At 39.6% G+C, this 26,449-nt stretch overlaps 1 protein-coding gene across 1 annotated transcript in view; it reads left to right on the top strand.

Moving 5' to 3' along the window:
- The first annotated feature begins 4,961 nt into the window (after positions 1 to 4,961).
- The window catches only part of igsf9a (immunoglobulin superfamily, member 9a), a 46,569-nt gene continuing 25,081 nt past the window's right edge, over positions 4,962 to 26,449 (top strand). The window contains exons 1-7 of the mRNA XM_046067654.1: positions 4,962 to 5,132; positions 8,572 to 8,666; positions 8,840 to 9,040; positions 16,812 to 16,958; positions 21,521 to 21,669; positions 21,768 to 21,879; positions 24,432 to 24,573. Of these exons, the coding sequence (XP_045923610.1) occupies positions 8,606 to 8,666; positions 8,840 to 9,040; positions 16,812 to 16,958; positions 21,521 to 21,669; positions 21,768 to 21,879; positions 24,432 to 24,573 (812 nt within the window). The 5' untranslated portion in view covers positions 4,962 to 5,132; positions 8,572 to 8,605. The remainder of the gene's footprint in view (positions 5,133 to 8,571; positions 8,667 to 8,839; positions 9,041 to 16,811; positions 16,959 to 21,520; positions 21,670 to 21,767; positions 21,880 to 24,431; positions 24,574 to 26,449) is intronic.

The following is a 26,449-nucleotide window of genomic DNA, read 5'->3' as shown; positions in this document are numbered from 1 at the left end:
TCTGAAAGTGTTTCTGACTTCCAGCAGCTTTGAAAGGATGAGAAATTAATGCTCTGCGCTCGTGCTGGGGAGTGCTAAATTTTCTCTCAAGCCTCTGAACTGTGTCATGCATTTAAACGTCAGTAATGAAGTTTCTATGGGGGCCTTTCATTATAATGTGAAATGTGAAACTGGCAGAAAGTTTGTGGAGCTCAGCAAAAGTAACTTCCCACAACCAACTGAAGTCCTCGGATGGCAGCTAGGTCTGTGTCAATCATTTATACTATAATTTATATTTCCCCCCTCTGGCATTTATTGTTTTAATTGGGTTAATAGTGGCCCGGTAGTCTTTTAGAAAGGATTTTGGAACTGTGGTTAAACAGGGATAAGGTTGTGGATGCCTGGAAAACTGAAAAGTGCTTCAAAAAGCATTTTCAATAAACATTACTGTTGCATCTCTCCCATCCATTCAAATCATGTTCAGGGCTTAAAAATGCAAGATTACAAACTACAGTTTTGTGTAAAGTTATTAAAACCATAAAGGTGTTTTGAAATACTTTTTATTTCAGATGAATGTACTACGAATGCTTCCTGGTTCAAAGAGTAGCAGACGTTCACTCTTCATGTTTTATCATTTAGTGCATTTAACAAGGAGATTGTAAAACAGAATGTGAAATGTCATCTTTTTGTGCTGACTTTGTAATGAAACAAGAGTCTATCTTTATTTCACAGATTATGAGAGAAATATTGGCATAACTGAAACCAGACTTTAATCAGTTCACATTATTCACAGTACTTCTGGTTTGATTGAGTTGTCTGTTAAGGTGCGAGATGGGCGCAGTTTTTCCACAGTATGATATGATCTTTGAAGTTTACATCGTCATGGTGATGTGAGTGGAAATTAATTTGACACACTTTCTTGTGAAGGACTTTCCTGCCGCCACCTGAATTGTATGGATGCAGTAAATACGTCAAATCTAAAACTGAAGAAGATGCAAATTATTATGTGCAAAACACTACTGAGCCCAGGCCAGAGTTTTTGCATGCTTTTGCTAAGCATGGCACAAAAGCCATCCTTAGCAAAAGCTAAGTTGGAATGTTGATTTAGAATAAAGTTTATGAGCGGAGACTCCCTTGGACATTCTTCACTGAGCTCAACAATAATGTAACTTTGACAAAAATCAAAGGAGACAATATGATCACTGTGATGAATTATCCATGTCCAGAAAGTCTGTGCCACTCTGTACTGATATGAATAGAAACCAACAACTATCAGAATGTTGAAAAAATCCAGGGGGAACCTCTTGAATATTGAAGCCAATGCCAAAGTGCCTTCCACCTGCATTCTTTCTAATGGGCAGCAGGGAGCGACTCCACTGGTTGCAAAAATACGTCAATGATGACCGAACTTCTCACTTGATTTATTACCTCAGTGACTACTTTCCTAACGGGTTTATGGTGCTAATCGCTAGTTTCAAGTCTTCTTCAATACAGCATGATGTTCATTTAGTAAATTATTGTCCCATTTAGAGTAAAATGTCCCTACCCAGCTCTACCCTCTCATCCAAATATGGACACTTATGGTTCGAAATAACAAAGATGGCGATGGCCAATGTGCCAGACTCAAAGCTTTAAAACTGTAGTGCACAAACCAATGGGTGACATCACAGTGGTTAGATCCACTTCTTTTATACAGTCTGAGATAAACACAATTGAAAGTGGCAGGAACGTAAAACCAACTGGGGTTGTCCTTTTAAAGTTGAAGAATTTCTTAATAACACTGATAGTAGAACAAAAAAACCACTGACAAATTACCAAAACAACAAAATCTGAGCAAGTCAGTAAAATCAGGCAGGCAAAACGCTTTGCTTTTGAAATGTGGGGTAGGAAGCTGTGCAGAGGACGGAACAAAACCAGCCAGAACGCGACACAGCCGTGCCTGTTGGAATCCAGCTGTTAGTTAGTAAGTTTAAAAAAACTTTATTTTATATTAAGCGTTGAACACTCACATTGAGTCTGCTTCATTAGGAATGTGTGGGTGTGGTGTCAGCAGACCGACTGTCATCAGATTCTGATTCAAATGTTGCTAGATGCCGATTGGCTTGCATGTGTGTGACATCACCCTTTTCTTTTAGCGGAGGCCCCACCCGTTTCAAATTAGCGAGAATATCTTAAAAAAAAGGCACACAGAATTCTCTCATGTGAAATAACCCAACACTTTTAAACCTTTGGCAGAAAAGAGTGTGCTCACGTAGCACCCCCTCACTCACAGTAAGAAGCTGCTTGAGAGAAGAGGTGTTCATGGCCTCTAAGGTGAAGAATTACTTCTGTTTGACCAAAAGTCTATAGTAGTTTAATGGAAGTAAATACTCACTAATAGTCTGTTTAAAAAGTGGCATTCAATTTGTTGAAGGGTTTGTAATAACTTGTTTAGGACTTGAAACTTGTAAATGAATGAAGAATATCTAATGGATTAAATGAACAAAAAGACTGTGGTGTTCATCTGGATTTTCCGGCCTGCTTTCTGATTCATAGAAAAGATACCTAATGTTTGTACTCTGAGCATAGAGATGCAATACACACACAGCGGAAACCTCTTTATTTTTTATTTTTTCTCTCCCCTTTTCAATCTGTCCTATTTTCTCTTAAGTGCACATCAAACCAAACCACGCAGCAGGTTCCTATTGTGGTGGAAAGCTTGTGTTAGAATTGGAAAATAGGCTTTTTTAAGCCATGTGCAAGCTATGAAAAAATAAAATGGACACTTACAGGGGGCACAAAAAATAATGTAATCACCTCGTGGAGAAGGTTGCATTGAAGTAACTAAATCACAATAACAATTACTGCTGCAGAGGTGGGTTACAGCAGGTTGAATGCCAATGAGCAGCATTTTTCAGCTGTGATAGGCGATCAGCACTCTAATGTGAGAAAGCACATCAGCTCCAAAGAGCTGGTGTAAAAATGAAAAATGGCTATTATGTCAACAAGAACCGTCTCAAAAATGTATATTAAATGAGATTGGTAAGGACGAACTGTGTGTGTAAGTTGAAATGATCACAAAATGGTGGACATATAGGTGAGGTTTATCGGAACGCAGCACTGTCAGTCTCTTAAAGTCTTCGGAAGTAAATTTCAAGTAAATTTATAATTTTAGCCTAGTTGAGAACATTTTTTCATTTTTCATCAGACTTACTTATACAAGGCCTGTATGTTATTGCAATCCTTACTTTTTATTGTTCTGAGTTCTTAAACACTGACTTGAAGTCTTCAGGGAGCTAATCCAAAGTAAATCTAGTCTCATGGCAGTCAGGTCCAAGACTCAAATCCTCATTTTTGTGACTGAACATGAGATAACAGTCTAATAAACTGTTGGTTGCAATCTGTGCCAGGCTAGTTAAGCTTAAATGCTTAGTCAATTGATTTATTAATCTGCAATAATATTTGATAGTTTTATCAAGAAAAAATGCAAAACACACTATGGTTTCAGCGTCTCTAATGGGAAGATTTGCTTCTTTTCTTTGTCGTATGTGATTATAAACTGAAAATCTGAGTATAAGAGTGTTGGTCGGACAAACCGAGCAATTTCAATCAAAATCATGATAAACATTTTTCACAATTTTATGATATTTATTTGTCCAAATAATCAATCAGTTAGTCTAAAAACAAAGTATCTGGAGATTAATCGGCGATTAAAACATTAGTTTGTTGCAGCCGTACTGTGCTATTGCTATTTTGAGGCGTTTGATGTTATGCGATGATGGAAATAGTAAAAATAAAATGCAAGGATTGTTTAAAAACAAAGAAAAGAAATTCCGAAATGGTGTGTCATATAGATGTATACATGTTATATACGGAATATGCGTCTGTGCATATGGGTACTTTGAAGGCAGTATTGGCAAGTGTACTCTGTGTCATTCTATGCTGCATTCTGAATGGTTGTGCACATGAATCATAGTAAATTTGGTCCTAACCTTTTGACAGAAGAATGATGCAGGCTGTCTTTGCGATAAAAGGTCTAAAAGGGCCATTGTTAGGCTTGTCTCACAGTGAGATCTAGGACCGTCTCTTTAGAGTAACGCCTGACGTTTTCACTACATTACTCTCACACTTCAGTCAGCCTTTTTATTTGACAGCCCCATCAGACAGTAGAGGGGCCTTTGAGCCCGACTGAAGTCCATGGCTGAAGTCCCAACTCTGTAGCAGAACACCCACATTTTCAACCAAAGTTTTGACTGTCAGGTTGCATTGTGGGTTATGTAGGCACCAGGTTTTGATGAGGAAGAATGTGTGGAATAAAAAAGATGATATCTCTGGTTCTGCTGCATCAATTTTGATTCTTTTTTTAAAACTGTCCAGTGTGAGTGTTTTGGTAGCATCTTTGGAGAAATATTTGACATTATGATTTTGTTAGTTGAAAGTGAAAAACACCATTGTCTGTGGTGTTTACATTATTTTATCTATTCTCTTTAGGTTTCAGCACATGACTCACCCCCCTCCCCTTTACTATCACTCTGGTCAGAGGTTAATGTCCAATTTAACTTGCTGGCAGATAAAACAGCCTTCAACCCATCCTAACCTAAAGAGCCAATATCCTGTGTTTCACATTCCATAAGGTCAACAGTACCTCTAACTGTCTAAATCAAAACCTGGGACATTATAAAAAGGGTACGTTTTGAGCATAGACACAAACAAACCACAGCAACACTCAGGCAAAGGAAATTTAATTGGAAAACAAATGTGTAGGAGCCCATGTATCTTTTGGTTTCAAGTGTGGTGGGGCAAGAGGAGGCAGAACTGCTGATAAATCTGTTACTGTGTCTCGGTCGCGATTAATCAGCTGGTCCCCATTTCTCTCCTTGGCGGGATTAAAACGGCAACAACACAGAATTTCAACAGCATGCCTTTCGCAGACATTTCTATTTCTGTCAGCTGATAAATCTGCGTGAGACAGGGCGCTTTCTTGTGTGAGCTACTGGCTCATTTATTATAGCCTTACACATTTTCCAGAGTGCTGTGCTGTCGCCGTGCTTATGCTTATGCATGTCCTCAATGTCAGAGGAAGGAAGAATACGTCGGTGGGAAATGTCTAGAGACCATCTGTGTTACCATGGCTGAGTGTTTCACCTGTGCAGGCCGCTTTGTTTGGCAGCTCTGTGAGTTTTTTGTTTAGACTTAACGACAGAAAATGTCCTGCAGCTTAACGAGATTTTTCTTTTGCCTCTCATCTTTCTTCTTGCTGTGTTTGCCACACTTTCCCTGCTCTCTTTCTTTCCTCTGCAGATTTGTTTTTTATCACTGTTGTTTCAATTTATTGCCTTGCTATTGTGACACACACGCGCGCACACACACACACACACACACACACACACACACACACACACACACACACACAAATAAGTTTTTTAGAGCAATAAAACTAGAAACAACATTTTTATCATCTGTAGCTGTCTGTATTTAGAAGCCAAATGCAGAGTCGAAGTGTCTGCTTATCTTTCTTAAATCAGTGAGATGATGGACGTCATTACAGGGTATTCAGTCCTTATCATCTCCAGTCTCCTCCTTTTTAACAAGAGGCAGTCAATGAAAAACGAGGAGAAGATACTGAGCATCTGTTCATTATGTGCCAAACAGGGAAGAGTCGCCGCTGCTTAGTCATGGCAACAGGCAGTCTTATTTAGTGCATGGATGTGTGTGTTTGTGCGTGCTGTTCTTTCATCCTCGCACACTGTGCGCGGGTGAGAAGCAACAGAATCATAATGATGAAGTTTTACCTAGGCTTACCTGGCTCAGTTTCAGCAAACACTCAATGCCTAATTCAAATGTAATAAGTTCAGGAGAAACTCTCTGCTGCGCTGCTTTGCATGAAGCCATGCGGGTGAAGGGCAGAGGGGTGTTGGTGTTCCAATAGACGGCGAACAGCAGACGCGCCGCAGATTGAGGATTTTTCTTGACTTTCACTTTGATTTTGTGGAAAATCTGTGTGTGCTGTGCTGTTTGCTGAAGCATGGGAGTGTGTTGGAACAAGCACTGCAGTTGTTGACAGGCTGCGTAATTGTTTTTCACCGGTTCAGACTTTGCCCCAGCCATGAAATGAAAGCCCATAAAAGCCTTATGGTTAGGGAGAGCAGATAATATGGGCTGTGCTGCTGCTGGGACGAGGGTGTGTTCACTGCTCATACTCAGGAAGTATAGAGACATCCTTCATTTGACCATACAAAGCTATTAAAGTCAACCTTATCATTTATAGTGGACCTTTTATCCTGTATATAGAAGGTTTTAAACAATGTAACCATAGATAGAAACTATGCACAAGAAACTTATAATTTATGAAGAATATGTGACAAATATGTGACCCTCAATTTCACTTTTAGGAACAAAACCATTTCCCCCCCTAATCCAAACCAACAGTATACTATAAAGTAATTAAGTATAAAGTATAAACAGTGTTGGGAAGGTTACTTTAGAAAAGTAATAGGTTACCGATAATAAGTGACCCTGTTTAAATGTAATAGTAATATAGTAATAATCTAACTATTTCAACTACTTTATCAAAGAAATGTAACTTGTACGTTTTGATTACTTTTATAAATTTCTTTTGAATGTTTTCAACTGTTAACCATTTCCAAAAGACAGCTTGAGAGGCATTTTAACTGGCAGACGGGTGGCGCTGCAAACAGGAGAACCAATCAGAAGCATCAGAATAGCATCAAACTTTACTAAACGGCTGTGGAAGGAAATGGCAAAGGAAGACATTGTGCACATGAAAAACATGCAAAGCAACAAAATGAATAATATTCAATATAGCTTAGCTTTTTACAGAAAATATTCAGATGTAACCCCAATGTAATCTTGAATATTTTCATAAGCAACTGTAATTTAATTACAATATATTACAGTTACATTTATTTTGTAATTAAATTACATAACTAAATTACATGTAGGTAGTTACTCCCCAACGCTCAGTGTAAAGCACTGTTTAGTACTACTAGTGTGGCTTTACATGTAGATATGTCATTCATAGCTTAGGTGATATAATTGCTTTACATGTTGATGTTGACAATGTGTCATGACTTAATGTTGCAATGTTTTATTCTGAAAAAGTGTAGCCAAGGAGAGATTTCCACGATGGTGGACAATAAAGTGGCATTGTATTGTAGTCTATGTGCTAGTGTTGACATTGCACTTTGTGGCAGGTAGCTTTCAAGAAATTAAAGCATTAATGTATAATGTAACAGCCAGAAATAATAAAAGCCACGTGATATAAATCACTCAAACTGTAACTGCCAATTTCAGTGAGAGAAGTCGTCACTAATAGTTTTTTTTCCCCCTTTGGTTCTTTTTTATAAGATTTAATTGGAGCTTGTGCACCTCTGCCAACAATGTTTTTACTTATTTTACGCTTCTTTTCTGTTGTGCCTAGCATTGAGGAACAAACATGTCCATCAACACCACAATCAAGAACTGAACAATTGGCAATGTGAAGTACACGATTTAGTCAGCATGCCGAGACACTTTCCAGCAATACACTGACAGCAGCAATTTTATTGAAAACTTTTTTAAAGGTTTTTACAGTGCTTTTCCAGTCAACTACATTTCAGAGGAAAATGTTATACTTCATTACATTTATTTATTCTCTTAATATTATTCACTTTACACAAAGAACCTGATTAATTGCCAGTGTGAATGAACCACATACTCAAAACTCATCACTTACCAGGCACACATATTGATGTTTGCCTATGAGAGAGTATTGTTAACACATGCCTTCAGTATTTGTGTGTGGCATTGGAACCAAATGCTATAGAGCTGATACCAGCTCATTTCCTGTCATCCCTGATTTTACCCAGCTGAAACTGTGGTGCACTGTAAGCTGCCTACGTGATACCAGGATAAATATATAGATGAGAAGACCTCGCATGTTAACCATGTGTGGCGTTTACTAATTTAGAGAGTGATTTCATACAGTAGCTGGTAACTTCTTCCATGGGAGGTGACTGACGGTAGCAATGATGGATTCCTTTGGGTGTGTCTGTTTAAATCTGACCTGTCATGTTGATTTCCTCACTCTGGTTTACACCTTTCATAAAAAGAAAGCAGGGGTTGTTTTGACCTAATTGAATCAGTTCCTGCATCTTGACTTACGTTACACTCCTTGATGCCTTGATTCAGCCTTCGCTCCCATCATCTCACCTTATCTCTGTCCTTGAGTGCTGAGTCTCCTGGCTGCTCCAGCCAAACATCTTCATTGATGTGCTCTAAATAAAACACTTAGATGTCGCTCCACACGTGACTCTCAAAAGATTTATGTGACATTTATGACATTTACTTTCAGAAAAGGATATAGGGCCAGAGAGTTTTCTGGCAGCAGAGGTAGCTCTGCCCATTTGTGTAATGATATGGGATGAATTCCAGTTATTGGAAAGCTGTATAAAAATCTAAACGGTCCTCTCCCCCTGTCTGTAAAATTATGACAGAAGTGGCAGCTCTGCTGTAGCCCTTTTAGTTTGGAAATCTGTCACAGATGGCTGTCTTCTTGCATGCAGCCAAGGAAGTAATGTGATTGTGTGACAATTGTGTCTCTTTTGCCAACAGACTGAACATGATGCAGGTTGTGTGAGTGACAGATATGGGGTCAGCGAGATCATCTTTGCAGACTTTCACTGTGGTGGCCGTTTTTTGCCTATTTTGTAAGTATCATCATCACTTGATTAGAAAGATATTTTGCATCCCACTGTCCTTTCAGCCAATCTTTGCTATTATATGTGAACACTATTGTCCATATTATTCATTTTATTTAATTACATGTAATGGTAAACTAACTTAAAGTGATTTGTCATTTTGCTTCTGACAAACCCAACAGTGAGCACTGAAGGTGCGAGGCCGGAGGTGCGTGGAAAGGCTGGAGGTGTGGTGGATTTGGAGTGTAGTTTTCCTCCATCAGACCCAGCTGCCGTGTCCGCAGCGTCCCTGCATGTGGTGGAATGGGTTCGACAGGGACTCGACATCCCCGTCCTGATCAAATTTGGATCCTACGCGCCTCGCGTCCATCCACAATATGAGGGTGAGCATCTATGGAAATAATCACAATATGGAATCCAGCTTTAAAATTGTAATGTTACAGGCATCCCTACTGTTCGCTGTGATTGTTATGATTGTCTGAAGCAGCACATTATGGTATTATACATTCCTGCTCTACATGTACAGTATAATTGTAGTTTCTAACCTGGGCTTTGTTTAATATGGCTTGATAACATTTGATTATCATCAAACATCTGTACATGTGGTACTGTTATGCACTGGTGATGCGCTAACTTATTTTAAGTAGATATATCAGAAATCTATAAGGGTAATGGGCAGTGACGTGCAAGTTCACACTTCACAAGAGGTAACTCAAAGTGCAGTTCACACACATATTAAAAGATACTAGTTTACGTACATAGTTCACAGCCCCAAAAACTGAACTAGTTCACGTTAATTTCTTCCGTTTTTTTTTTTTTTTATAGAATGCGGGCTCGTGGTCTTACCCTTTTGTTAATGATTTCTTGTGATCATCAGTCACTCGCATATATTTCCCAAAACTGGTCGGATGCTTCAACTCTATATGTTGTTTCAAATTCGTTGCCGATTGTCCGGCATGCCAGGTCCCTTAAAACACAGCGCATTAATTCTCACCTGAAGTTAACCACACTCACGTTCATCATTAGCAAACAAATACGTTCAGTACATCAAAAACACGAGCATGAGGTCAATGAGCCCGTTCTTTTAGCACGTTTATATACTTACTTACTTTTTAGCTATTCTAGCTTCAGGGCTTTATGGATGGCAATGTTGGTCGGTGAGTTCACCACTTTGGTCCTGAAATATCTCAAAAACAATTGAATGGCTGTCCAATAAGATCTTTATATATTTCTTGTTGACATGTTGACGAAAGTAAAACCTGACTAAATATCCCACAATAAATAAAATATCAGGTGAAATATCAGGTGAAAAGATGTGCTTTAATACATTTTTGGCTGGTTTAGATTACAATAAAGAGTATAGTGACATAATCTTTTTCTTTTTTTTTTTACCACAATCAAACATCACTAAAACAGAATTTAGGAATTTAAGGCCCAGGTTGAAAGTAATCAAAATGAAGATGTTTATGACATGCTTAAATCCCAGTTTCCTCCACTGAAAGAATGTAACCAGTATCTCGGTCTCAAGTGTGTATTCGGTGCCACACCTTCATGGCCTTTCAATCTAGCCTTACTGGGAACTACTTTTTAAAGGAGCTGTAACTCTCACATGGCATCATCATCTATTGTGCACACAGCTCCGAGAACAAAAAGAGTCTGTGGGGAAAATGATCCTCAATGGACCAAGAATACCTACGTGTAGCTCCTGTTATCCTTTAAAGTCACAAACAATGGGACTAGTGTGGACAAAAGGAACGCATGTCTCATTGGCTCAGCTCTTCCTTTTGTCAGAGACGTTTTCTTTTCCATAGAGCTGCCTGAAGAGAAATTCAACTTATCGACCTTTCCAAAGGCTATTTGAATTTCTGCTGGAGCGTCATGTGGGGTTTTGACTAAAGTGCAGTTTCAGAAAGAAACTGCCCGAGCATGATACCGCTTCAAAGAGTGAAATTAATTCTTACTGTTTAACATTCAGGTGGGAGCAGATGGCAGACAGTTAACTACCACTTGTCATTTATTTTCAGCAAGTTGAGTACCGGCACATAGTAGATATAAACATACGACACAATTAGAAATGTAACCTCTTAAACCCGACTTACCTGCTGTTGCATCAGAATTAAATACAAACCCATGCTGCGCAGCTAAACACTGTTCAAACCCACAGAACTTAATCTTAAATCCCCGCGGAGATCCCAAAGTTTCCAAAGTTACCAAATATGCATTTGAATTTTGGGTAAATGTGTAGAACATGATGTAATCATGCTAGAATATTTCCATTTGATGAAGGAAATGAATAAACCCATTAGTCATTCAGCAGAGAATTAATCCACAATTTAAATAACAAAATAATAATTTTAAGGTAATTTATGAAATAACAATGTTGCACATTTATAGATTAAGGCCTTTCTAATGTGAATATTTGGGACTTAATACATTTAGTCATTTTCAAAATAATTCCCTGTCAGACTGTAAATGTAGTCCTTGTACAATGTATTTTGATTGGATAAATCAAAAATTATAATAATCATTTGTTGCAGCCCTAATAATAATATTGGTACAAGATCATTTTGTTATTGTCAACAAATTTTATGAAAAGACCAAAACCAACAATGCATTACTCCGTCTCTTAATCCTTTCCTACTTCCCTATCCTGGATAGACTGTCACTCTCAGCCTCAGCCAGCTACTAAAGATGTAAATCTTTTTTTTTTTTTTTTTAAGTCTCACAAAAACAGCTGGGCACTGCAATTTTTTTTGCAAACGTTACTTAAACTTATCAGGCTTTAGCTAAACAGAAAATACTCTGGGCTTTGGGATTAGTTGACATTTAAAAAAGTATATAACATTACCAGCCTTATATATTTATACAATCTAGAAAAACCTTTGGCAGCCTATCACAGATATTGGTTGTACTGACTTAAAGCACTAATTATTGTATTTAGGTATGTGTTTGTCAAAGGAGCAGAACATACTTTCAGCTGAGCCAAAGCCTTTCTCATTTGAGTTGGATGCCACTCCCTCACCCCACCCCAAGCAGGAAATATGATACAGACATTTACATAGCAATAAAGTCAGGGTGGACCTTGACTGATGAATTATCGTAAGTGGGAGCGGGGCAGACTTTAATTCCAGCCCGGGCTCATAAAAGACAGTAGCCTTTTGTCGCTGACTCTGAAGACGATCTTTCAACGTACACTGATGTCACACTTCATTACACTGGATGTCAGTTTCAGAGGCAGGACAGTATACTGGTTGTAAAAAACCCTAACGTTTGCCTACCCTTTGGCCCATTAATTACACTTCTTGTACATTTCACTCAACCATAAAGCATCCTTCACAGAAAAGCACCTTCTTTAAAAAGACAGGTATTCTAATCGCATACCCTGCCGGTAACAAACAGAGAGCTGCTGTTCTTTGTGGGTACAAAAGGTTTGAAAAAGATGCTTTGTCCATTCTGATGCTGATCCTCAGGCTTTCTCACAGGTTACTGGCTGGTGTTGGAGTGACAGGTGCAGCATGGGAAACCTAACGCTTTAGACATGGAGCAACTGGTGTGGATTGCACCTCCTCAGGCCATGAGAGCCAACAGTTGGGCTTCAGGATTCCAACAGTTGGTTAGCTGTTGTGATTCTTATGGCTACCCAAGTGATTCACTCTGCTGAGGCTTAATTTATTTCCACCATTCCTTCCTTTTCGCCACCTCAAAAGGATACAAATTTTCTGTTTGCAGGTCACCTCCATCATCAGTATTCTGTGTGTTTGACCGTGTGTGTAGCTTCAGAGTGTGAGATACATTAGACTTCCTTCAGATTGCTCCCCTGACAGTGTTAAGACCTGTAAGGGTTTAAATGTATTTGTTGTAATAGAGCAGAAAAGATCAAAGGATTAGTGTCAGCTCAATACAGCTGCTGACTCTATAAAAATACAGCTGTATAAATACACTGTTGGCAAGCTCTTCCCATGTAAACCCCATCACAATCAGCAGGAGCAGACTGTGTGCAGGCGTAACATATTACACACAGCTAACATGGCTAATATGCTTCCTTCCCCACATGGAGTTTTGCACTGGGATTACTCCTGTTTGTTTTCGCAGCGAGTAGTTCTGCCTCAGACAGCGAGAAAGCTCTAAATTCAAATTTCAAACGATCACACAGTAGAGGTTAATAGAGCAACAAGCAGCGAGGAGCGAAACCTTATCTGCCTCTTTCTCCAACCGAAACCTGAACGCCTCATGGCGGCTCGCCAAGAGCTGACGCCATCTCTCTCCCCGATGGTTCCCCGAAAGACTTTTTTATCATTTAAAAACTTCATTTCCAAAATGTTACATATCCATTTTGGAAGAAAGAAAATCAATATCTCTGGTGCATCTTTCACTCTGAATGAAAATGAGAAAAAACACACCCACTTCGTGGCCTTTTAAAGTTTTACTTGTTTCATTTCACGAGAATAGCTGATTTTGTTTGAAGTGTGTGTTTTTTTTTTGTTTTTTTTTGTTGAAAGCATGATCCACTGCACAGCTCTCAGTGCTTTACATAGAAAAACAAACTAAATATGGGGAATAAAATCAACTACACACAACGCTGCTAAAGCAGTTATATCATAACAATCGAATCAGTATAAAACAAAATGCAAACACATTTTTATTGAAATTATTAATTAAGGCCAATTGCCTAAAAATTAGTTTGAAGATGTGTCTTCAATGATTTTGTGAAGGATCACTTCAAAACACTTCTTGATCCATCTCAAATGACTTCACGCAGTGTTTTTAATTAGTATTTCAGTTGAATGCAGATCATTTTTAATTTCTCCTTCGAGAGCAGTTGTCTTAGGAAAGATGATGGCCGCATTTAATCATCTATTCTACTGTGAAACCAGCAGAGTCCGCAGACATTTCAATTCAGACTGAGCCCTTTCATTTGTAAAGAGTTGTGTTTTGTCACGACACTGAATGGTTTTATGTTTCTCTGTCACCTGAGACTGTATTGAGGGACGAAACCTTCGGGGGATGTCAGTTGGAAGCAGTTTGTTGGAAAATAAATGCTAATGGGCATTCATTGTATGTGTGCGTCAGTGAGTGTGGTGTATCGATGAGGGTGCATCAGTGTGTTTCTGCATGAACTGGACTGATAATGCTTAGCTTGGACTCGTCAAAAAGCTGCTCGTTGGCTAATTTAATGGATTCAGCGGGGGGGTGGCGGTGGGGTAATGAGCATTGAAGAGGAGGAGGAGGAGAAGGAGAAGAAGGAGGAGGAGGGAGTGTTGTCAATGGCCGTGGGGCTTCTCTTGTCAGTATCATTTTTCAGTCCCTGTTGCAGCTCTCTTATCTGGTTACGTGCATCATAGTCTATGGGATTATTTTAGTCTCAGTTTCAGCAGAGCTTTTAGTTATTTCTTTTTATCATTTACATTATTTTGAAGCAAATCTGTAAAGATGCCTACTGACTGAATGTTGGAGAAGCACTGGGGAGTTTGTTTTTCTGTATTTATCTGGATCTGTACTTGTCAGCGCATGCAAGGGACCCCTGTAGTTGTGCAGTTGCGTCTTCCTCTTACTCTCAACAGCAATAATAATCGTTCTTGCTGGGCAGTTTTAATACAAAGTACAAATTCACTACACGGCTTAATGTTTGTGGCACTGAACTTTTACACCCGTATGTGATTGTTGAATACCTCATTCCAAAACCATGGGCATTGATCTGCTGCTGTGACAGCCTCCACGTGTTTGCTGGTTGTCTGTCCTTCCTATTCTTGTGAACGCGATATCTCAGGAGCGCCTTGGCACAAACATCCACTTGGACTCAAGGATGAACTGAATGGAATTTGGTTGTCAAAGGTCGGGGTCACTATGACCTCACAAAACACATTTCAAGTGTAACTCAGGAATTGATGACCATATTTCGTAGTTGGTTGGAGAATGAACACTTTTGACTCAAAGGTCAATCTGACCTCAAAATGACCTTGACAAACACGTTTTTGGCCATAACTTAAGAACTGATGCGAAATTAGGACAACATTTTACACAGATGTTTAATAGGATACAATGAAAACGATGAAAGCATGACATATTTTTCTCAAAAGGTCAAAGGTCCACTTCCCTGTGACATCATCATGTCTTGGAATAAGGGACAGAAGGCGAGACTGTGACAATATTTCACAGTAGGTTGGACACTGAATAGGTGTCCAACCACTAGGTCAAAGGCCATTGTGAACTCAAAATAGGTGTTTAGCCATAATTTAAGAATGAATCGGAGATTTCACTCACATGTTGACTGGGACGACCTTTCACCTCCTGCATCAGTCAGAATTTCTAGCGATTCAAATACAAGCTATACAATAGTTAAAACATAAAAACAAACAGGTAAAACAAAAACGAAACACATTTGAGGATAGAAGTAATTTCCAAAATTATACTTCAAATAAAATCATGTAAAATCAGGGAAGGCTCTTTGATAGCAGTATGTTTTAACAAAGGATTTAAGAGTTCACTGATTCAGCCGACGCAATTTCCTCAGGTAGATTGCTCCAGAGCCTCGGTGCCCTGGCTGCCAACGTTCTGTCCCCTCTCAATTTAAGCCAGGTCTCTACATGTACACGTGTCCCTGATTAGCCAGCACATCCGATAATCCTTCAATAATCAGTTCAACAATGTATATTCACTGAAATCATACATATGTATTATCAATATAGTGATAACTTCCATTTAGCTAAAAAATACAATTTGTACATTTTTATTCAGTTCCTTCCAATTATTTACTACATATGTGAGTCTGAACAGACATGCATGTAAACTGTAACTTGACTCATTGGCGGTGGTAAATCTAGTCTTTTTGTTTTCTTTGGTTGCTAGGAGTGAGTTTAGATTGAAAGAAGAAAAGAGAAATGTTGTTTTATTTACATCAACAAGTCAACACTAAATTTACCCAATTTAGCAGTCTTGATTTGTTTTCACACCAACTAAAGCTTATGTTGAATCCATGCTTATGCTTGTGTTTTACATACTCCGACATTCACAGCACCAACACAGAGACGTAGATTACAAGTGCTGAGAGTCTAAATATCCCTTGTCTGGTTCTTTATTTCTTTCCTCTGCTCTCCCTCTCATCTGGCCTCACACTCGATTTACCTCGCATTCAAATCTCTCGCGACCATGCATTTTTCAAATGGCAGCAGCTGTGGCGTCGGGTCACGCTCTTGCTTCACCTCCACCCTTTCCTTCCCTTTTATCGGACGACTCCCAGGCGCAGTACCACAACATCCCCGCCTCAGCACAACCTTTCCTCCAAGGTGTTATAGTGACCTATATCACACTCCGCTAGTAAACATGACAGAGGGGAAAAAACTGCCAGGGGTCAAAGGGTAGGATTTTGAAATGCACTAATCCTTTGAGTGTATGCTGATGTGTATTTTGCTCCGCTTTAACCCTCCCTCCCCCTTTCCCCTGTGGATTTAGTCCCCTTTGGCAGCATGGAAAAGTAAATAAGGCGTGTTATCGCTGCCAACATACCTAACTCCAACTTCCTGATTCTTTTTGACTGCCATGACTCTCCCTCCCTGCCACAGTCATCAGAAATCAGAGCCTCTGTTAATAATTACCACCACAGCACATCATCCCAGTGGTGCTGAGGCTTCCACGCTGCAGTGTGATTCCAGTTTACATGTTTTTATTTCTGAGATGCTGCAGTGTATCTTACATAATGCTTTCATTGACAGTTTCTCTTCAGCCGTGCTGTTAGGTCACTGGACAATGGTCTGCTTGATAAATTGTGAAAACTAGATGGACACAGAAAGATGTGGGCTGCAGACTGGAAAAGAGAAAGGGTTGATGTGGCAAGTCACACTCTGGCTCGAGGGAGCCGTCACCTGGCAACCAGAGGATCACATTTCTTAGTTGTGTGTGCATGTGTTAGCTGTTGTTGGTATGTATGTGTGCATGTGTTGTTGTGGCATTTGGGGCAACGTTTGAGGACAATGTTCCTGACAATGTTCCTAACCCTAATGTTTTTTTTTTCAGCACAACAAAGCTTCACTCTCACACAGTTACACACAGCCCAGACCTGGAAGATGACCATTGAAATCAGCGTCATGTGCAGTTGTTCTGTCTCATTCCCCTCACGCCTGCCCTCTCACCTTTTTTAAATGCACACTGTTTCCGCAGGGCGGGTGTCTCTGGTACGAATCACTGCCCTGAGGCTGGAGGGCCTGAAGCTGGATGACCAGGGCACGTACGAGTGTCGAATCCTCTTACTGGATGAACCCACAGATGAGCTGCAAAATGGCACCTGGACTCTGCTTTCTGTAACCGGTGAGTTTTATGTATTTGTGTTTTTGTTTTTTTTCTTTGGCTTCATGCCTGTATGGCTGAAAGGTGATTATTATTTAGCTCCATGAGGCAAAATCAGTAATCCACATGTTAAACAAAGAACAGGATTGGTCTGCTTATAAGATGACCCTCGCCTGGTATGCCAATAGAAACACAGGAAGTTAGAATGGATTCTCTTCAGTGTAAATTCCACAACATCAGAAAAAAGCCAGCCTCATGTAGGAATGTTTATGTGCTATAGGACTGGGTATTGAACCTCAATACGCACCCATCCACACATTCAGTCTGTTTTGACCACTCTGCTCATAGGACTTTCTCTAGCGGTACATTGGAGTGTAGAGATAGTTCTGGCTAGGGCTGGGTATCGTTCAAAGATTTTCGAAATGAATATGATCCCTCGACTTCGATACCGGTTCCTGAACGATACTTTTTTTCGATACCAATTTTATTCTCAAAAAACTTAGAACCCTTGTTGTTTGTATAAAGTAACTATTATTCGTTACTTTTGTTCGTTACTTTAATAATTGTTCCTTTGAAAAATTCTACTGCTTGTCAAAAAGACATATTTTCAATGCAACATAGACCTATATTGTGTTTTTGTTGTTTTTATTCCTCTTTCTTTAGTTTTTATAATGTAATTTCATTGTTTATTAATTATATATTTTTTATTGTTTATATGTGAATTTGTGCTCTGGCAACATTGCAACCTAAACAAGCTAAACATTCATGGCAATAGGCCTGAGAGAAAGAGAGAGAGAGAGAAATCTCTCATCTCATCTCATGGAAACAAGTTTCTGCCGCTACATATCAAATTCTCACTAGAGGAAGAGGTGGCCAGGCAACAACTATCACAATAGAAAGTAAACTCAATCGCGCGTGTCTTTATTCCACTGCAGCTAAGTCGCAGACATCAGCCCAAGGATCGGCACGTGATGTCACCGTCACACGGAAGCGCTTCCACCGGCTGCACATACAGGTCTGTGTATGGCAGTGGTGTCACTTAGTGATCCTTCAGAAATGCTTGGGAAAATGTAGTGTGTGGGGGCACTACTCGGTCAATAAAAGAGCTTTGATTTGATTCAGAAAAACAGCGACGCTACCACGAAGCTACTGAGAAATGTAGTTAAAGTAGTAACAGAACTACTTGTAGTGACGCTGCTGCCCAACACTGCTCGTATGGTGGGCATGTTGAAGCAGCTCGGTGGCAGTAGAGCGCTGAGACGATGGCTCAGTCTGTTGCAGTCAAAGACGGAGCAACTTTCTGTTCTTAAGTTTAATTCCATGCACAGTCAAGGGCTTCACCAGGTTTGTCGTGTCGCCGCTCTTGGCAGCAATTATCTTACGTCGCAAATAATCTATTCTATTCTATAATATTCTTCGCTGTTGCATCACGTCTGGTGCAATGTAGCGACACTTTTGATTTTCTCCACGTCTTTTACATCCACAAGCCATGTCTCTGTGCGTAACCACCGTGAACTAGTGTTTACATCACCACAGCCAATTACAATCACTTTTAGATCTGGGACGTCAGAGCCCGGGCTGAAAACCTCCTCCTTCTGGCGGTCTGCTAGCAGTGTAAACATGCTCAAGCTCCCAGCGGTTAGTTTAAAGCTATGGGTCCATCTAGAAACTTTGTAAATATCCAGTTTCACCAAAATCAGAATTTTTAAAAGTTGTGTTTTTTTGTACAGTGACGCCACGAGCAGATCAGCCAGGCTGAGCATGGGGAAAAAAAAAAAGTTTTCATCAAATTCATCTTCATCATATTGCTTTATTCTAACGTAAACTAACTTTAAAGTTCAACTGAAATTTTAAGTCTCCTCTCTTTTTGTGTCAGGAAATATAAACTGTAGGCCTAATGATACTGCAGCTTTTGTGCATAATTTTCACCCTCTGGGTGGGTGTTTTCCACGGCAGTGTTTGACTGACATTTGAGGGCCCGCTGTTGCTAGGAGACTCTCCCATGGTGCACTTCTGACTGAAGCACGACATATTGTCTATTTTTTTTTTTAACGTTCAACATATAAAGGACCCATTGTGCTATTAAGTTTATGTTTCACTCTAAAAGCGAAAGCTGGCTAGGCTGGTAGGCAGCACGAGATGGCCTTAGACATCTTTATTATCCAGAAATCACGCAACAGACATTATGTCCATAGTCCTTCATTTTGGAATCCAGCTTTCCCTGGAGGAGCCACTCTGCCCTCCAGCAAGCATTTTGTAGATCCTACATTTCTTTGTTACTTTCTACTATGTCCAGTTTATTTGAATGTGTTCTTTTAACTAAAAATCTTCCATATCATCTAATGCAAATGTTGACTTTATTTCATTCATTCTGTAAAGCACGTCTGAAACACCATGTTTTGACAGGCGCTGTGTGTGTGTGTGTGTGTGTCTATATCTATATATATATAACACTTCAAAAGTAAACTTTTGAAAAAGTTGACAAAACAACTTTTAAAAAAGCTTCTCTTTTTTAAAACTTTCCAGACAGATCAGGTAATTTGGTTAACGTTTGACTTTCTTCACAAAGGTTTTGGAAAGAATCATCTCTGACTTCAGTTATCATCATACTTATTGATAGGTTTAAATAATGAATCTAAATATGAAATATGCATCATTATTTTTTGTGCTTTGAAGTTTATCTGTATTTGGGAAAACCTTTGCTATGATTCTCCTCACAAACATACAGAACAAAGCATCAACGCACGGCATGCTGTAGATCAAAGCGAGGTGAGACAGTTTCACCGAGTTGGTCTGTGTGAGCGTCAGGTTAGAGATGAGAATTGTAATAGATCATGACTGTGATACAGGCCTTGGATGTAACTTCACTGATGTGCCCTGCAGGCATGCTCCTCACAACCTATTGTTTGCACACTGCCTCAACATTTGAGCATGTCAGCAGCCTTCACAGGATGGGTGTGCAGACCTAAAATAACTCTGTGGTTTCTATATAACTGTTTAAAATACAAAGGTACGATAAGGGTATGAGTCCCAAGAAGTTGAAACTGTTGAAGTTGCAAGTGGTTTGTTGATGTTTGGAGTGCTTGCAGACGTTAAAAGAAAAGGTTCTCTGATGAGATCTGAAACTTAAAGTGGAAGCAAAACGTTCACATTAGCAGATCTAAAAGGCAGCATAACTGACATTTTCACTTCTTTATGTGAAATATTAATGGTCTTTTATTCCAGTAAACTGCACACAGGCTGCTGCTGTTTAACAAACAAGGCAGAGCGGCTGTCACACTGTATATACATTGATGGATGAGGGAGACAAAAGAGTAACAATCTGCTAGTCCAGCTCTTAGCAGTTTTTCTCTTATTGCTGCTGCTTGGCAGACAGAGTGGATCTTGCTTTAGATTTCTCTTTTAGTGTAAATAGTGAGTGTCCACATCTTACATTACAGTTTTATTCACCTTAATGGGGTGAATCTATTTGAATATGAAAAGGTTTGATTTAGGTGTATTTTATAGAAAATCTTGTGTTGTGTATCTTTAACATTAGGTGGTTTATTCATATTAAAAGTTCAGTATGTAATATTTAGGATGATCTATTAACAGAAATGCAATCTAATATACATATACACTGCTGTCTCAGAAGGTGTCTAACAGTGCTGTTCCAAAGTGCTCGAACAATCTCTTCCTGTCTCGTAAGATGCCTTCAAACTGCTCCCGTAACAGATTGAGGCAGTTCAGATAATCGATTGAGGCAGCTCACGAAACAAGCCGAATTTGTATACGAATATACATTTTTAAAAGGTAGTTTTCTCGCTTTGATTTGTTTTTGAAAAGTTAGCGAGAACTAAACACTGAACTGTCATATTAGCCCGTGACTGTAACCAACCAAGTTTGTTCAGTATGATTTCTGAGGCGTCTGTTAGCCATTTGCCTTTTCAATAGCTAACTAGCTTTCATCAGCTAGTTAGCTGATGCCAAGGCTAGCGTCTCTTTGGACAGCCAGTGCTGACGTCACACATTGCCGTAAGTGCTGCCCTAGAAGGCTGTTCGAAACCAATGTTAACAGAAATGCCTTCACTTGAAAGTGATGCCTTCTGAGGCAGCTTACGGTATCGAGGCACTGAGGCAACTGCCTTCCATTTCAAACACAGCCATAATGAAACATTATGTTTTTATTACCTTAGAATGAGCCATTTCTATCTACATACACTTTCCCTTTACATGGAAGTTGCCATGTTGTGTTGTTTCTACAGTAGTCCAAAGCGGACGAAAGTCTCTACAAAGTGTGTTTCGTCACTATGTTGAATATGTACAAAGAAGAAGAAGTAGTAGTTGTGGTCTGGTTTGTTAGAAGTAAGAAGAGAAGTGAAATTTGGGCAATTAGAGTACCACATGTATTATTATTATTATTATTGGAGCGTGTCAGCTACCATAGCTTTTCCTGCGTGCTTGAAAAGGAAGGGGTGAGCGGTGAGGCGTTGGTTGCAATTCACAACCCCTTAACAATAAATGCCACTAAAACCTACACACTGAACCATTAAGATGAAAAGATTTGTTTAGTTAAACGTTCACCTTAATGTTTTGTTCCATAGCTCCACCCACATTCGCTGAAGCCCCACCTCCTGTGGTGGAGGCACTGGTTGGAAATCACCTCACTCTTGCCTGTGTTGCTAATGGCAACCCTACTCCAACCATCACCTGGCTAAAAGATGACAGTGTGATTCAAACAATAAATGATCAGGTATGTTTATACAATTGTGTATGCATTATTGTGTGGAATATGTTTATTTTTTTATGTGTCTCTAGCTTTCTATATGATCGATCAATCTATCTAAACAGGAAGGAGCCTTATCTCTCAGAGCAGTGAGCATGCAGTCAGCAGGACAGTACACCTGCCACGCCTCCAACTCTGAGGGATACGTGACTCGCTTGACGAAAGTAAAGATCAAAGGTCAGTTGTTGTCTGTCTGCCTGCCAATTCCTTCAGTCTCTGTGATGTCTGTCTGCCTGACTGGCTGGGAGCCACCGTAATTTACATTTCTGTTTCTCCCTCTTGCATCATATGACAGATTGGTAACAGAAACACATACTAAATTCAGCTCTTATTTTGTGCCTGTGTAGTTAATATTGATATCATGATAGGAGACAGGTTTATCATCTGGGGTTTTGAGACGTTGCTTTATCGCGATAAAGCTTTGTGTTTTACTCAATATAAAGGCTGAGACGTGACGTGTTTACTTTGGCTGCGGTAGCTGAAATGAGTAGAGTGAAATGAGCAAATATCTCTGTTTGGGCATCAAATTCACATCCAATATATTTTTTCTATATAAGAAAAATCTAAATGTCTGTTGAGGTACGTGATCAAAAATATATCACAAAGTTTTGACAGATTCACAGGATTTCAGGCTACAGATGAACCAAATTTACAGTCCAGTTTAAGGACAAATACATGTAGAATATGCAAATATGCCGCTGTGTATCATTGGATTACACCGACACAGCATTGCATAATACATTTTGGATTTTATTTCTGACTTTTTCCTCTACTCCTACTCCTACTCCTACTGCTGATTTTCTCCGGAGAACCAGGACGTGTCTGGAGTGCGGTGCATGGGGAAATATTTTGTTATCGCATAATGTCTCCATGAGGTTTCACTTCAATTTGGAATCTCACAGTCGCAGTGGTCACATTTTCAATAATAATCTACATGATCCTAATACTGTTCATTTTAAGTCACATTATCTGAGCTTTGGATGCGTTTTCCCATTGCGTTGCCACATGGATGGATTATAGCAGACTAATGGCTGACCTGGATGACTAAAATCCTAAGTATCCTCTAAACTGTCACTCATGCATATACCCATCGAGCATTTATAGACCTAGGTAATAGACCTGATCAACAAAGACTGCTGTAGAGTTCATGTGCTTATTTATACATGAGACATGTATAAATAATGTGTATTAGCTCTTTGCAAATAGCACACGTGTTGGAGGTTGGTGCGGTAGGTGAAATAGATAAATTAGACATTGTAGCACCAAGCTGTAGTAGCTGTATGTGATTAGTTTCCAGGGAAATTACATATTTACAAAAATGTGAGGAGTGCACGCACTTTTGTGAGATACTGTATATTTAAAGATATACTGTCACGGTTACGAGACAGCTGCATCTTACCAAAAGATTTTTGGTGTATTTTACTTTTAGGGCAGGTATCACATAAACAATGGTGTGACCAGGCAGGTAGACAGAGTTGGGATCGCCAGTGAGGTGTTTAGGAGGATTTACATATTTATATGTATGAATTAGTTGTATTTGATATTTGACATAACAACTGTTGAGTGTGAGTGGTTGTTTGTATTTGTGATGTGATGGACTGGCAAACTGTCCAGGGGTGTACCCCCCCTTTTGCCCAATGTAAGCTGGGATTGGCTCCAGCCCCCCGCCCTATATGCAGGATAAGCGGTTGACGATGGATGGATTTGTTGTTAATGTACTTTAGTTTTGTGTATGTTTTTTTCTTTTCTTTTTATTATTCATTTTTCTTCCCTATAACCTGTGTATTTCACCCCCATTACGTTACCCAACTCCATCTTGCACAGCTTTTACATTTAAGCTTAAGTTTTAAATTTAATTTGACTTTTTACCTACTTTATCTCATATATTTACTTTAACCCCTAACTTACATCAGTTGCGGTAATATTTCGTATAACAGAACCCCACATTTTCCTGAGCATTTCCATCTTCCCGTTCATGATGTTCTCTAAGATACAGCATGATAAGAGTTCATTCCACCACCACTGTTCTGTGGTTGGTAAGTCAGACTTGCATCTTGGACATTTTCAAGATACTAAAAGGTAGTGTTGATGAAACTGAAAAGGAGTGTAATACGTACAATGTAAGACATTAAACTGGACTAATCTATGTCTTGTATGTATGAGTGGATTGTGAGACTTTCAGTATTTTCCCATTTTCCCAGCTGTGCAGCTCTTACCAAGATATTCCGCCTCTTAAATGTCATGAGCCATGTTAGCAAGAAAGGTGAACACTGACAGTGATAAACACATGAATAGATGTTGAAACAGGTGTATAACATGAGTTTATTCAGTTATTTGGTGACTGTATTTGCATCATTATTGGGTCTTTGTGCTAAATTCTGACTAAGAAATTACAAAGAAACACAATTTTAGTGCTTCAGACATTTGCCTGTCATGACTTAAGCTATGATAAAAAGACATATAACGCACCCAAAGATGACATTATTAACTTTTGACAAGTTAAACGTTTTGAGTGAGCACCTTTTGCAGGAAAAATAACATGTTGTGCTCTCTGGTGGTTGCTTCTAATGTTTGAGACCTGCAACAGTGTTTCCGAAAATGTGCTTATGGATGATGGAATTGCGATGGACATTTTTGAGCTATTTTCTATAGTTCTATAGATAATAGTTAATTCTAACCCTTTTGTGAATATACCCATGTAAAGTCTTTCATAACCCCCCTCCCACTAGGTCCGCCTGTCATTGTCATCCCTCCCGAAAGCACCTCTCTCAACATGTCCCAGAATGCGCTTCTCCGGTGTCAGGCGGTGGCCGATCCCCCCAACATGACCTACGTGTGGCAGAGAGGTGGAGAAAACGTCTATCACATAGAGTGAGTGCAATCTTTATTCTTTGTTCCTGAGCAGTCCATTTTCACCCTTTTGATGTTTAATGTAGCGTGTTTGAGCAGGCAGAGTAAAAGGTACCTCTGTGGGTTATTTGTTATTTTTTGTTTTATTCTTAACGTTCTAGGAGCACAAGAATGGTTGTAACATCTAATTAAAAGCCAATGTTGCGCTTTTCATGGAACTTGGATGTTTCACCGAGAAGTCAAAAAACTGTCAGACTGCCACTGTCTATTACTGCACTCCCCGCAGAAATATTGTCAAATTTTTGGAAAAAGCGATCTCAGAAAGAAGCAGACAGTTTTGCATTGTGTATTTAAAGGTTTTATTGAGGCTGTCAAACTGACATGAAAAAAACTGAAAGACAGAAGCTAAAGCCTATCGATCACATAGTAAAAGTGAACCACCGTATTATCTGACAATTGAGAAGGAAGACAAAGATATTAAGGATCAACACTGTTCCTGTACAGCTGGGTAGGTCTCTGTTCACTATTACCATCATTACAAAGCAGATCGGTAGGGCTTTATAATGTTACATTGAGTAGTAAGTTAGCTAGAATTAGCTTACTACCAATACAATGGGTACGGAAAGTATTCAGACCCCTTTAAATTTTTCACTCTTTGTTTCATTGCAGCCATTTTCCAAAAATCAAAAAAGTTCATTTTATTTCTCAGTAATGTACACTCAGCACCCCATCTTGACAGAAAAAAAACAGAAATGTAGAAATTTTTGCAAATTTATTAAAAAAGAAAAACTGAAATATTACATGGTCATAAGTATTCAGACCCTTTGCTCAGTATTTAGTAGAAGCACCCTTTTGATCTAATACAGCCATGAGTCGTTTTGGGAAAGATGCAACAAGTTTTTCACATCTGGATTTGGGTATCCTCTGCCATTCCTCCTTGCAGCTCCTCTCCAGTTCTGTCAGGTTGGATGGTAAACGTTGGTGGACAGCCATTTTCAGGTCTCTCCAGAGATGCTCAATTGGGTTTAAGTCAGGGCTCTGGCTGGGCCATTCAAGAACAGCCACGGAGTTGTTGTGAAGCCACTCCTTCGTTATTTTAGCGGTGTGCTTAGGGTCATTGTCTTGTTGGAAGGTAAACCTTCGGCCCAGTCTGAGGTCCAGAGCACTCTGGAAAAGGTTTTCGTCCAGGATATCCCTGTACTTGGCCGCATTCATCTTTCCCTCGATTGCAACCAGTCGTCCTGTCCCTGCAGCTGAAAAACACCCCCACAGCATGATGCTGCCACCACCATGCTTCACTGTTGACTGTATTGGACAGGTGATGAGCAGTGCCTGGTTTTCTCCACACATACCGCTTAGAATTAAGGCCAAAAAGTTCTATCTTGGTCTCATCAGACCAGAGGACTTACTACAACTTTCTCCCATCTCCCGACTGCATCTCTGGAGCTCAGCCACAGTGACCTTTGGGTTCTTCTTTACCTCTCTCACCAAGGCTCTTCTCCCCCGATAGTTCAGTTTGGCCGGACGGCCAGCTCTAGGAAGGGTTCTGGTCGTCCCAAACGTCTTCCATTTGAGGATTATGGAGGCCACTGTGCTCTTAGGAACCTTAAGTGCAGCAGAAATTTTTTTGTAACCTTGGCCAGATCTGTGCCTTGCCACAATTCTGTCTCTGAGCTCTTCAGGCAGTTCCTTTGACCTCATGATTCTCATTTGCTCTGACATGCACTGTGAGCTGTAAGGTCTTATATAGACAGGTGTGTGGCTTTCCTAATCAAGTCCAATCAGTATAATCAAACACAGCTGGACTCAAATGAAGGTGTAGAACCATCTCAAGGATGATCAGAAGAAATAGACAGCACCTGAGTTAAATATGAGTGTCACGGCAAAGGGTCTGAAT

This window comes from Micropterus dolomieu, linkage group LG13 (genome assembly GCF_021292245.1).
Source record: "Micropterus dolomieu isolate WLL.071019.BEF.003 ecotype Adirondacks linkage group LG13, ASM2129224v1, whole genome shotgun sequence".
Classification (NCBI taxonomy): domain Eukaryota; kingdom Metazoa; phylum Chordata; class Actinopteri; order Centrarchiformes; family Centrarchidae; genus Micropterus; species Micropterus dolomieu.
This window is presented reverse-complemented; position numbering and strand designations above follow the sequence as displayed.